Source organism: Leucoraja erinacea, chromosome 2 (genome assembly GCF_028641065.1).
Source record: "Leucoraja erinacea ecotype New England chromosome 2, Leri_hhj_1, whole genome shotgun sequence".
Lineage (NCBI taxonomy): Eukaryota > Metazoa > Chordata > Chondrichthyes > Rajiformes > Rajidae > Leucoraja > Leucoraja erinaceus.
Genome location: NC_073378.1, coordinates 17,570,856 through 17,584,479, shown reverse-complemented (window position 1 = coordinate 17,584,479; position 13,624 = coordinate 17,570,856). Strand labels below are relative to the sequence as shown.

General features: G+C 42.6%; 1 protein-coding gene across 1 annotated transcript in view; it reads left to right on the top strand.

Annotated features, from left to right (window-relative positions):
- Nucleotides 1–13,624, top strand: part of gpr158a (G protein-coupled receptor 158a) — a 672,698-nt gene that overhangs the window by 525,247 nt on the left and 133,827 nt on the right. Inside the window, exon 6 of the mRNA XM_055652257.1 lies at nt 7,176–7,285. Within this exon, the coding sequence (XP_055508232.1) occupies nt 7,176–7,285 (110 nt within the window). The remainder of the gene's footprint in view (nt 1–7,175; nt 7,286–13,624) is intronic.

Genomic DNA, 13,624 nt, shown 5'->3' with positions numbered 1-13,624 from the left:
GTCAGAGTCTATAAGGCTCTTGGGAACCTTGACATACTGGTGTATAAGCACGATCACACACAACCCAAGGTCCATGGAATATGCAACATCTAGTTTGGTCTTGTGTCCCTATCTAATCTGCTTGACTAATCATAAACAAAACATGTTATTATAGCTCGCAGATATGATCATCCTATCCAGTGTTGCAATGACTGGACCCATAGCGCTGAACTCAGTGCCATGGCGTAATCACTAGTACGTGAGTATGACCATGGACAGGGATGTTGCTGGTGCCCATCGGTGAAGTGACGTAGTACAATGTTAACAACTCATATCTCTGCGTCCCTAGGCCTGGGAGGTTTTAAGTTGACGATACCTTCATATTCTAGATGTCAGAGGGCGAGACCGGACAGAGTGGTTTATGTACTCATCAGCCAAATGATGAGGAGGTACTTAAGGCACAGTAATGGAATATTAACTTAATGTTATAAGTAGAGGTTCCTGCAAGAAGATTTAGGCCTGAAAAGTTTTTAAAAAACTTACCTCAGGTCTGTTGCTGGCAGGAGAATCACGTACACCCTGCCAGTCGTCACGCAATGCGATAGATGATATGACATGCATGCGTACTGGTGGGGTCTTCACGTAGTCACTCATGTGACTCTGAAGTAAAATTGCAGGGTCACCAACCTTTGTCACAATAAAGTCTGGTGCCTGGGCTGTTGCCAGGTCATCCAACCAGTTTCATTCATTATACATTTTCATGGCCAAAGGCTTTATATAAATTTAGTGTAGGGCTTGTATTGTCCTATTAAAAGGCTGTTAAGTATGGTCTAAAGATCCAGGTTCAAAAGGTATAGAGTATCAGTCAGTGAACATTATTCCCTTATCATGTGCACACTGCGAATGGCTTGATTGTAATCAAGAATTGTCTTTCCGCTGTCTGGTTAGCACGCAACAAAAGCTTTTCTTTGTACCTTGGTACACGTGACAATAAACTAATCTGAACTGAACTGAATTTGCAGCGGTTACCATACAGTATGATGCCTCGACACTAACTCTGTATTCCTTAAATTAGAGTCAAGAGTGTTTTATTGTCATATGTCCCCGATAGAACAATGAAATTCATACTTGCTGCAGCACAACAGAATATGTAATCATAATAAATAATATAACAAAACTCAAAAAAACAGACACTAACAGTGCAATAATAATAATAGTCTATTGTAGTCTATTGTATTTCATAGCTTATGAGGTTTTAGTGTTTAATAGCCTGATGGTTGCAGGGAAGCAGCTGTTCCTGGACCTGGCCTTCACTTCCCGATGGCAGTGGTGAGATGAGTGCGTGGCCAGGATGGTGTGGGTCTCTGATGATGTTAGCTGCGTTTTTGAGGCAGCGACTCCGATAAATCCCTTCGATGGTGGGGAGGTCAGAGCCGGTGATAGACTGGGCAGTGTTCACAACTTTTTGCAGCCTTTTCCGCTCCTGGCCATTCAAGTTGCCGAACCAGGCCACGATGCAACCAGTCAGTATGCTCTCTACTGTGGACATGTAGAAGTTCAAAAATAATCCTCTTTGACATACGGAATCTCCGTAGTCTCTGGAAGTAGAGGCGCTGATTTATAATTGCATCAGTGTGCTCGGTCCAGGAAAGATCGTCGGAAATATACACGCCCAGGAATTTGAAGATTTTGACTCTCTCCACCATCGTTCCATTGATGTAAACAGGATTGTGTGTCCTCTTCCAAAGTCCACAATCAGTTCTTTGGCTTTCCTGATATTGAGAGCCAGGTTGTGGTGCTGGCACCATTTGATCAGTCAGTCGATCTCACTTCTATACTCTAACTCATCACCATCTGTAATTCGTCCCACAACAGTGGTGTCGTCGGCGAATACAATAAAATTAACAGTGTTCAGATGCATCAAAATACATATATTTTTTTACCTTTTTAAATATAGTCATTGTTAAAATCTGGAAGGATTATTATAAAAGTTGCTACTATTTGAGTGCTGCCTGCTGGTATTTGTGCCTGTGTTCTTTTTATAAACAAAACTCTTTAATTGTTGGATATTCTAAGAATTCGTAATAAAAGGGCTGAAATAATAATAGAATCTAATTACCCTGAAACAGAATTGGAAGGCGAGTTATTCTTATGTTCTGGTTTTCTCGAATATAACTCACTCTTCCAAAGAGCTAATGATATTTCCATTTGTTCACAAAATTGTCAGATAACAATCGGTTCATATTGCGTTAACATCCATACCGTCAGCCTTCTATCAAAATCTACACAATGTATTAATCGAATTAACCTTTCATTACCAGCTATCAAGAAACTCATACAATAAGATCATGAGGTCCAAATATGGAGCAATTAATAACGTTAACATTGGAAGTGTATGAACTCAGGTGCTGTATGGTGTGGATTTTGAACATCCTCCCTGTGACCATGCAGGTTCCTCCTGGTGCGCCAGTTTCCTCCAAAGATCTCAAAAATATGCGGGTTTCTAGTTTACCATATAACCATATACCAATTACAGCACGGTAAACAGGCCATCTCGGTCCTTCTAGTCCGTGCCGAACACTTATTCTCCCCTAGTCCCATCTACCTGCACTCAGACCATAACCTTACATTCCTTTCCCGTCCATATATCTATCCAATTTATTTTTAAATGATAAAATCAAACCTGCCTCCACCACCTTCACTGGAAGCTCATTCCACACAGCCACCACTCTCTGAGTAAAGAAGTTCCCCCTCATGTTACCCCTACACTCCTGTCCCTTAATTCTTATGTCATGTCCCCTTGTTTGAATCTTCCCTACGCTCAATGGGAAAAGCTTTTCCACGTCAACTCTGTCTATCCCTCTCATCATTTTAAAGACCTCTATCAAGTCCCCCCTTAACCTTCTGCGCTCCAAAGAATAAAGCCCTAACTTGTTCAACCTTTCTCTGTAACTTAGTTGCTGAAACCCAGGTAACATTCTAGTAAATCTTTTCTGTACTCTCTCTATTTTGTTGACATCCTTCCTATAATTAGGCGACCAAAATTGTACACCATACTCCAGAATTGGCCTCACCAATGCCTTGTACAATTTTAACATTACATCCCAACTTCTATACTCAATGCTGTTCTGCAAAAATACAGTATTAGGTACCTTTTAAATATAGTTCATTGTTAATATCTGGAGGATAAGAATAAAGTTGTACTTATTTGAGTGCTGCCTGCTGGTAGGGGGGCTCTTGGATATTCTAAGAATTGTAATAAAAGGGCTGAAAACTAATAATAGAATCTAATTACCTGAAACAGAATGTGGAAGGCGAGTTATTCTTATGTTCTGGTTTTCTCGAATATAAACTCACTCTTCCAAAGATTTATAAAGGCCAGCAGACCAAAAGCTTGCTTTACCACCCTATCTACATGAGATTCCACCTTCATGGAACTGTGCACAGTTATTCATTAATTAGTTTAATTGGCCTCTGTTAATTGCCACTTATATGTAGGGAGTGGATGAGAAAGTGAGGTAACAGAACTAAAATGAACAGTTGTACAGGACCCCGGTGAAACTTGATTTATACTCTCTAGAATTTAGAAGATTGAGAGGGGATCTTATAGAAACTTACAAAATTCTTAAGGGGTTGGACAGGCTAGATGCAGGAAGATTGTTCCCGATGTTAGGGAAGTCCAGGACAAGGGGTCACAGCTTAAGGATAAAGGGGAAATCCTTTAAAACCGAGATGAGAAGAACTTTTTTCATGCAGAGAGTGGTGAATCTCTGGAACTCTCTGCCACAGAGGGTAGTTGAGGCCAGTTCATTGGCTATATTTAAGAGGGAGTTAGATGTGGCCCTTGTGGCTAAGGGGATCAGGGGGTATGGAGAGAAGGCAGGTACGGGATACTGAGTTGGATGATCAGCCATGATCATATTGAATGGCGGTGCAGGCTCGAAGGGCCGAATGGCCTACTCCTGCACCTAATTTCTATGTTTCTATGTTTCTATGTTTCTATGAAACCACACCTGGAGTATTGTGTGTAGTTTTGGTCTCATAATTTGAGATTCTTGCTATTGAGGGAGTGCAGCGTATATTCACCAGGTTAATTCACGTGATGGCGGGACTAACATATGATGAAAGAATGGTTTGACTGGCCTTATATTCACTGGAATTTAGAAGGATGAGAGAGGATCTTATAGAAACATATACAATTCTTAAGGGACTGGACAGGCAAGATGCAGGAAAAATGTTCTCGATGTTGGGGGAGTCCAGAACCAGGGGTCACAGTTTAAGAATAATAGGTAGGCCATTTAGGATTGGGATGAAGAAAAACGTTTTCACCCAAAGAGCTGTGAATCTAAAGACTTCTCTGCCACAGAAGACAGTGGAAGCCAATTCATTAGATGTTTTCAAGAGAGAGTTAAGCCCCTGTCCCACTTTCCCAAGTTACTCACAAATTCTCCCGAGTTTTCCCCTTTCAAACTCGGAGATGCCAGCTGTAGGTACTCGGGGCTATTTTTTTATTTGTGGACATTTGTTTTCAAAAAAAAAAAAAATGAATTGGATAGTTATATGGATGGGAAGGGAATGGAGGGTTATGGTCTGAGCGCAGGTATATGGGACTAGGGGAGATTATGTGTTTGGTACGGACTAGAAGGGTCCAGATGGCCTGTTTCCGTGCTGTAATTGTTATATGGTTATATGGTTAACATGCTGAAAAAACGTCCCGACTTACCTGATGCCCCGAGTACCTACGGCTGGCATTACGAGCCGCTTCGAAATATCTACGGGCTCGCTACGGACATTCTCTGAGTTTGAATCAAGGGGAAAACTCGGGAGAACTTGTGAGTAACTCGGGAAAGTGGGACAGGGGCTTAAGATATAGCTCTTAGGGCTAATGGAATCAAGGGATATGGGGAAAAAGCAGGAACATTGTACTGATTTTGGATAATTAGCAATGATCATATTGCATGGTGGTGCTGGCTCGAAGGGCCGAATGGCTTACTCCTGCACCTATTTTCTGTTTTTATGAATGGGTGATCGATGGTTGTCTTTGGTGGGCCGTATCTCTGTGCAATATCTATAAATTAAACATGGGGAAAGACCATCTTTTGGCTGGATTTTGGATAACATGTTCATTTACACAAAGAAAGAGCTACATTATAATGTATCAGTGAAAGATATGGAGGCAGGTATTATTACAACATTAACAACATCTGGAATGTCTAGGCATTGAAGGTTACAGGCAGTATTAGAAATGGGATTAGTGTAGATAGATGGCCTGAATGGACACAGTGGCTGACTTGCTTATTTCCAAGCATAATGATTCCATGACTAAACCCAATCTATTATGTTCATTGACAATTATTTTCGTGCAAGTTTACAACTTAATTATAAATATTTCGTTCTTGTGCTTGAAACTTTTCTGAACTGTTACATTTTTCATAATGTCTGGTAAAGAACAGAGTTGATCAATAATATTTCCATTGTTGTCAAATTTCAGGAACCACTGTAAACCCTGTATTCTTAACACTGAACATAATAGCATTGCTACTTTAGAGAAATAAGCTAATGGACTGTTGGTTTATGAAATATCATCCATTAAAAAAATTGTCTGCAGCATAGCTTTCAGAAGTGCATGAAATATGACTGTGCTTTATAAATGATCACTCCCTTTATATGTATTAGCCGTTTTGATGTATTAGCCGTGTGGATTGTTTGTTTTCTTTAATATGTTTTTATATATTGATGAGAGCAACAATATGGTAATGAGGAATCCTTGCTCTTTTATAATTGTGTACCGAGGAACGAGTATATGATAAATTTAAAGTGAATATCTGCCAGTTGAAATACATCTGAAACAGCATGAACCCAGGTCACATGAAGGAGCCCTATTTCACCAAACTAAATCTAAAATAGCATTCACATCCTGAGTAGCCATTGCTTTGGATTGCATTTATAGGGACATTTTTCTATACATTTGTGCACTAATGAACTGTCCGGAGTCTTCACAGATATCTTAAGGGCCTGTCCCACGAACATGCGACTCCATGCGCCAAGCGCGACCTAAAGGGCCCGTCCCACCAGCATGCGCCTGCATGCGGCAAGCGCGACCTAACGTGGTCGCTTGAGCCGTACGGCCTCGCGGGCCAGTCCCACTTCGATCGCTGGAGCCATATGGAGTTGTGCGGAGCTGGTCCCGACATCGCGCAGGGCTCCGAAAAACTGACCGTGTATAAAAATTCCACACGGCAACGGCCTGCCGGCCCGCAGCCGCCTCGACACCGTACATCACGTGCGAACTTCCCGCGGACTTCGCTCGAACTTCATGTCACTCATTCGACCTCCGCGCGGCCCTCACTTCTGGTTTGGTCGCGCTTGCCGCATGCAGGCGCATGCTGGTGGGACCGGCCCTTTAGGTCGCGCTTGCCGCATGCAGGTCGCATGCTCATGGGACTGGCCCTTAAATCTACTCACTTCAACAGTCCATTGTTCCCATCTGCTTCAGGGCAGCCTCCATCATTCCAATCTCCGGGAGAATTAAAGTGACCTGTCACAGTGACTACCGTCCAGTAGCTCTGACATCATCACTCCGTCCAAGACCGCAATAAATTGCAGTGTGTTCTGAGCACAGTTCTGTCCATCCTGCAAACCAGCCTCCTCCCATCCATCAACTCTAGTTTTACTTCACGATGCCTTGAGAAAAACAGACAACATAATCAAGGACCATCCACATCCTGGTCATTCTTTATTCTCCCCTCTCCCATTGGGCACAAGATAGAAACGTTTGAAAGCATGTACCAGTAGATTCAGGAACAGTTGCTTCCGCACGACTACTGAACAGACCTCTATTTAACTAAGGGTATAGTGTTGATTTCCCCACCTACCTTGCAATATTTTTATGTCCAGTTTCTCTCTCGCTGCAGCACTGCATGCAGCATATTGTTTACTTTTCTCTTTGCATCACGTGTATATATGTACCTATGTATGGTACTCTTTACCCTATGACCTTCATTTCATCCTGGTTTATATGACAAGAAAATAATATGAATCCAAATCTGAGAATGATTTAGCAATGTATTTGCATGTGCAAACCTAACTTGAAATGCTTTATATTAGTGACTGAGTGCACAATGTGCCACGTTCTCCGGAACAGTGTGAACCTGTCAAAGAGCATGTAAAGTTTACCCTTTGTTTTCCTCCAACAGGTTGTTATACTCTACTTTCAGCCAAGCATATTCAGATGTATTCTTCTACGATGGGTTCGTCTTTTGGGCTTTGCAATTGTTTATGGAACTGTTACTCTCAAGTTGTACAGGTACTGTCTTCCATTTTTTGATATCCTTCTTCACAACTGCCATGACATATGTGCCTGCAGATTAGCTGTCTGTATGTACACTGTTTGCCACCACTTTATTATCTCCATTAATTATTACAATATTTTGCATTTTGGAGGTTGCAAAAATGCTGTGCATTTTGGGATATTTGTTTCCATTTCTATATCTCACATCAAGACTATATTTGGTAACATTTCCAGGATTTTCCAACTATTAGACATAATTCATAGAAATTGTGATGTTAAAAATTGTGTTCTGTGTTCTCATTATACCTGGATTTATAACCTAGATTTCTACTTAGAAATCATGGATATATATGTGGTTGTAACAGGCAAGGCTGGTCTAGGAGCTAACCATCAGAGTAATTATTATTAATAAGATTAATAACTGTGCATACCTTAGCATTCTGTAATTAAAAAATTAAAACTCAATTAAAATTTAATACCTGTACCTGAATTATAAGAAAATTTGTGGTCTCCAAATTTGAGGAAGGACATTCTTGCAATTGAGGCAGTGCTGCGTAGGTTCACAAGGTTAATTCCCGGGGCTGGCGGGAGTGGCTGGGCTTGTATACTCTGGAATTTAGAAGGATGCGAGGGGATCTTATTGAAACATATAAGATTATTAAGGGTTTGGACACGCTAGAGGCAGGAAACATGTTCCCGATGTTGGGGGAGTCCAGAACCAGGGGCCACAGTTTAAAAATAAGGGGTAAGGCATTTAGAACGGAGACGAGGAAACATTTTGAGTTGTGAGTCTGTGGAATTCTCTGCCTCAGAGGATCAATTCTCTGGAAACTTTCAAGAGAGCGCTTGATGGAGCTCTTAAAGATAACGGAGTCAGGAGATATGGGGAGAAGGCAGGAACGGGATACTGATTGTGGATGATCAGCCATGATCACATTGAATGGCGGTGCTAGCTACTCCTGCACCTATTGTCTATTGATCAGGACCCTTCTCAGTCTGCTCAAGATTCCAGCTCTCTGCAATTTCTTGACATTCCAAGGTCATTGAGTAGCCATGCTCTCACTGAATAGTGGACCAGGCTCTGCGATGAAACGGCCTACACCGTTTCTATATTATTGTATAACTTCACAATTCCCCTTGGCATTGCAAAGGGCTGGAGGGGTTTTGTGCTTCTAGCATACTGAGGCTTGAGTGGAATGATTGCAAATTTGTGTGGTTTTGATGGAGAGATCAGTCATCAGATCCAGCACTAAGTCTATTACTAACAGCTGGAAGACAGTTTGGTCAGAATGCACAAGAAATCACTCCCATGGTTAGCTGGAAGGTCAATGCACACAATAAAATTTGCATCGTGCATTTCAAAATAGTGTCTTATTAGAAAGAGGAGTCAGATCAATTGTCTCATACTTTGAGAAAGATTGTCACTAGAAACATAAAATGTATTGCGTTTTAAACCTAGTTGCATTGCAGTTAGAAAAGCACATTGCATCACTAGTGCACTGAATACTATCGTGCAGCAGATGGGAGCCATAAGGATACACAGTGACAGCCATGCAACTCACAGACAACTATGCAGATGTTCATAGAACTGGGAAAACAGGAGCAAAATAAAGTGGAGGAAGGCTGCCCAAAGAAGACAGCCAGACTACTGTTGCAGAGGTATAGAAAAGTGGACACCAGTAAACCTTGGGGCTGTGAGGATGATGACCATGACTAAAAGATTGCAGCGGTGTCAGTAGACAATATACAATAGGTACAGGAGTAGGCCCTTCGACCCAGCACCGCCATTCAATGTGATTATGGCTGATAATCTCCTGTAGAAATTGGCCGCGGTCCGGCGGTCGGAGCTCTTCTCCTCCCGGGTCCACAACGAGAGATCCCAGGACCAGCTGGAGCTCCGCAGACCGTGGCTTCAGGCTGCCGCGGGCCAGCGAACGGGGCGCTCCCCTCCGGCTCGCCCCGGCGAGGGCTCGACCGCTCCACGACGAGAGTCCACGCTGCGCCTGCAGCTGAAGCCCTGGGTGCGTCTCCGGGAAAGGCCGTACCGATCCTTGATGTTAGGCCACGGGGGAGGCAACAAGGAAAAAGTTGCCTCTCCATGGAGGAGGCAACTGAAGCGGTTCCCCCCCCCCCCCCCCCCCCCCCCCCCCACCCCCACCCCCCCCCCCCCACACAGGACACACGGAGGAACATTAAAAAACACACATTAGGACAAACTTAAAAAAAACAAAAAGAGTAGAAAAAACACGCTGCTGTCAGGGCTGCCGGCTTGCGGCACCACCACCAACCCATCCCCATCAAAAATAAACTTCAAACCCGGCTAACACCCGGCTAACCCCTTCAGGGCTCAGCGTCAGTCCATCAATCATTCTGGGGACAAGCAGAGACATTCGATAATTAAGGCTCAATGTTGATGCAACCTTCCAGCTGATGGATGCTTGAAAACTTGGTACCAACACCTAATGTATGATAAAATATTTGATATTTGGATATGTAGGGCTAGCATGCAAAGGAAGTGCTGATGTAACTCAGCAGTCAGGCAACATCTCTGCAGACCATGGGTAGATGACATTTTGGATCAAGACCCTTCTTCAGACTGACGTTCTCCTGACCCAAAACATTCCCGACCCATGTCCTCCAGAGATGCTGTGTGACCCGCTGAGTTACTCCGGCACGTTGTACTTTTTTTGGTAAACTAGCCTTCTGCAGTTCCTTGTGTTCTCCATGCAAAGGTGGAAGTGACCCGGTACACCGGTACAGAGAAAGAAAGTGCCGACAGTGCATACGAGTTACAAATTAGCTGCTGGAGCTGCTCAGTGGGTCAGGCAGCAGCTGTGGATGAAATGGACATTTGACGTTTCATCTCATGGCCCTCCCTCTGGACTGAAAGAATGGAGGGGTGATCGCCATGGAAAAGCCATGAGGAAGGTGGGGCAAGAGCTAGCATGTGATCCAGATGAGGAAGGATGGATTGGTAGATGGAATCAGCTGGGGTAGGGATGAGTGGAGATAGCGATAGAGGCTGTGATATAATTCGTGGAGATAATTTGGGCTGCAGATGATAGAATCTGAAGGGACAGGATGGTGGAGTATCTAAATGCATAGAAGAACAGAGGTTACCTGAAATTAGATCATTTGGTGTTTATGTCTTCAGGTCACAGTTTACCGAGGGAGAATAGGAGGTGTGTTGCTCTAGTTGCCCTTGACCTCACTCTGCAATGCAGGAGGCCCAGGAAAGGCATGTTGGTGTGGAAATGGGGAGTGGTTTGGTTTAGGTTAGTTTACTGTCATGTGTACCAAAGTACACTGAAAAGGTTTTTAGTTGTGTGCTATCCCGTCAGCCGATAGACTACACATGATTACAATCAAGGTGTCAAGGTAATGACATGGCTAACAACCGAGAGTTCCAGTTGGCCACGGCAGACAGAGTGTAGAAACCATGAACTGCAGATCCTGGTTAATGCACAAAATGAGCCACAGTGCTGGAGTAATTCAGCAGGTCAACCAGCATCTCTGGAGGACATGGATAGATGATGGTTTGGGTCGAGACCCTTCTTCAGACTGGAGAAGGGTATGGACCTGAAACATCACCTATAAATAATCTCCAGAGATAATGCCTGACCTGCTGAGTTACTCCAGCACTGTGTCCATTCATGGTGGACAGAACACAAGTACGTAGCAAAGCAGTCGCTTAGTCTGTGCTTGGTCTAAATAATGCAGAGGAAGCCACGTAAGAACAACAAATCACTAGACGAGGTTAGAGGATGTGCATGTGAGTCTCTAGATCACCGAGCAGGTTTGTTTGGGGTTTCTGGATGATGAAGAGGGTGGAGTAGAAATAGGTGTTCCTCCTCCTGGAGTTGCAGGGCAAAGCACTTGGGGAGGAGGAGAGATGGGTGATCCAGGGAGCCATGGAGAGAGTGTTCCCTGTAGAAAGCAAAAACTGGTGGGGAAGGGAAGTTACGACAGGTGAAGTGATCGTATTGTAGCTGGCAGAAATGCGGAAGAACGCCAAAGGCTGGCAGAGTAAATGTTCAAACTAAATACATTGTCCTAAGTTCATTCCAAGAGCTCTCCCAAGTTTAAAAAAAAATCAAACTCGTGGTAAGCACGAAGAATGAACGTAGCAGGTACGTCGAAGCTCGGGGACGACTCTTAGCGGCTCGTACCGCTAACGGCAGGTAGCGAGAAGACTCGCTAATGACAGGTAAGCACGGGAAGACTCGCGAAGATTTTTCAACATGTTGAAAAATGTCCACGAGAGCCCCGAGTACCGACTAGTGGCTATTACCGTCAATCTCCAAGTTAGAATCAGGGCAAACTCGGGAGAGCTCTTGGAATGAACTCGTAGTGTGGGACAGGGGCTTTTAATGCACTGAAGGGGAATTAAAATAAAGGGAACATTTTTGGCGCTGGGCCCCCATGCGTATCAAAAATCAGACAAACTATGGAATAAAAATAGAAACTACTGCAAACACTCAGCAAGCCAGGAAGTATCTGTGGAGTGAGAAGCAGAGATTTTATATTGGTTTCAGAGAAAAGATACTGGTCCAATGATCCAAGATTGTTGTAATCTCTTGTAATACAAAATTACAATTAGATTACAAAATCTCTTAGATTTTAAATAATGGGCGACACAAGGTTATTTTGAAATAAGCGAGTGACGAGATAGACAGTTTCTGTTCTCTTCTGGCTGAGACCAGGATGGTTAAAAGCAAAGATTTTATAGCGGAGCAAGATAGGCTACTCCTGCGAAATACAATGGGCTGACGTGTAGTACGCTACGGAGGGAACCCTGGGCGTTTTTCTCCGCCCATTTTAGTAACCTGATCCTACGGACCCGACCCGACTCGCAATGTAATCCAATGTAATCTTATAGCAGAGTTATAGGATCTTAGGTGTAATTCTGTTAGTTCTCACCTCTGTTAATTCTTGTCAAGAATAAAATTTGACTGATAATAGTGTTTTTTTTAAATGTTTTTTAAATAAATTTTATTTTTAAATGGTTCATAGGCTGTGTTTGAGTTGATTTTGTATTACACTTGCACTCTGTAATTCATTCATCTAATCACATTAATGTAATCACACTGTTCACATCTGCACTATTTGGGAAAATAATAGCAATATGAAGATTACAGTTGCTCTAGCCCTGAAATGTTACTTAAAGTTTTTGTGCTTATTTTCTTTTTTCTATGGAGTTGTTTCTCCACAATAAACGGGGTCTGGTCTTCCCAATAACCAGAGAGTGGAATGAGATCGGTCTGTAATGGTGGGGTTATCTAATTGTAGAATTTCACAAAATTAAATTTGTTTAAGCAAGATTTATAAATGATGTATAACTTAAGGATGGTTTTATTCAGCGAGCATACAACTGACTAGATTGTGCTGGAAGGAACACATATACATGAATGTGATATAGATGTATATAATCATGTAACACACACAATTATATTTATTCTGATTTTTATATCCAATGTTGAACTTTATTTCAGACCAGACAAGGGACATTAAATAATAAACATTGTAAAAAATTGTAAACCTGTGAACAAGATGGTGGGGACTGGTTGCTAAAATGAGTCCTAAAATCACCCATGATTCCGCCCATGAGCGTACTACACGTTTGCGTGAGAGTAACCCATCTTGCTCTTTGGTTAAAAGCAGACACTCTACCAGGCCCAGCATGCATTATGCAGTTACTAGGATGTTTAAACACAGTCACATGGGATGAAACGGTGACCATGCTGACAAGGAAAATGTCAGATGTCATTAAGTAGGCCATTTAGTTTCAGCCATTCAGTGATGTGTGAAAAGCATGTTTGATATTGTTACATAAATGACCTCTGTACGGTGAAGTCAGTCACAAGAAATGTTCACTCACTGTGAAGATGAAGCAGCTTAACAATTCCTCTTTAGCCCAGGCTTTATGCCAAGTCCTCTCCTAGTATGTTTTCAAAGAGACTGGAAAAAAATGCAAAAGGATTGCACTTTGCCAAGTGGGACACAATCCTCGCACTTGCTGCTGAAAAACGTCAATATTGTCCAAATACAGAAATTAAATTTAGCCAACTGAGACCACTCTGGAGCTGAATGGTATCGCACTGAGCAGCAACTAGGTCTCCAGTGATGGAATGAGTGATGTGGCTGAGACAGGCTACATCCTCATCTGAAGGGCTTCAAGACGCAGCTAAGTCTGTTTCAATTCTTCTGAACACCCCTCATACTTACTGCATGCTTTTAAAAATAAAAATATCCACTGGAAGCATTTGAAACAGACTTAAATAATTGAAAACATTACTCGAGTTACAATTTTATCAAATTCAACTTGACGTTTTCCCTGCTGCCTTGAAATGCCAC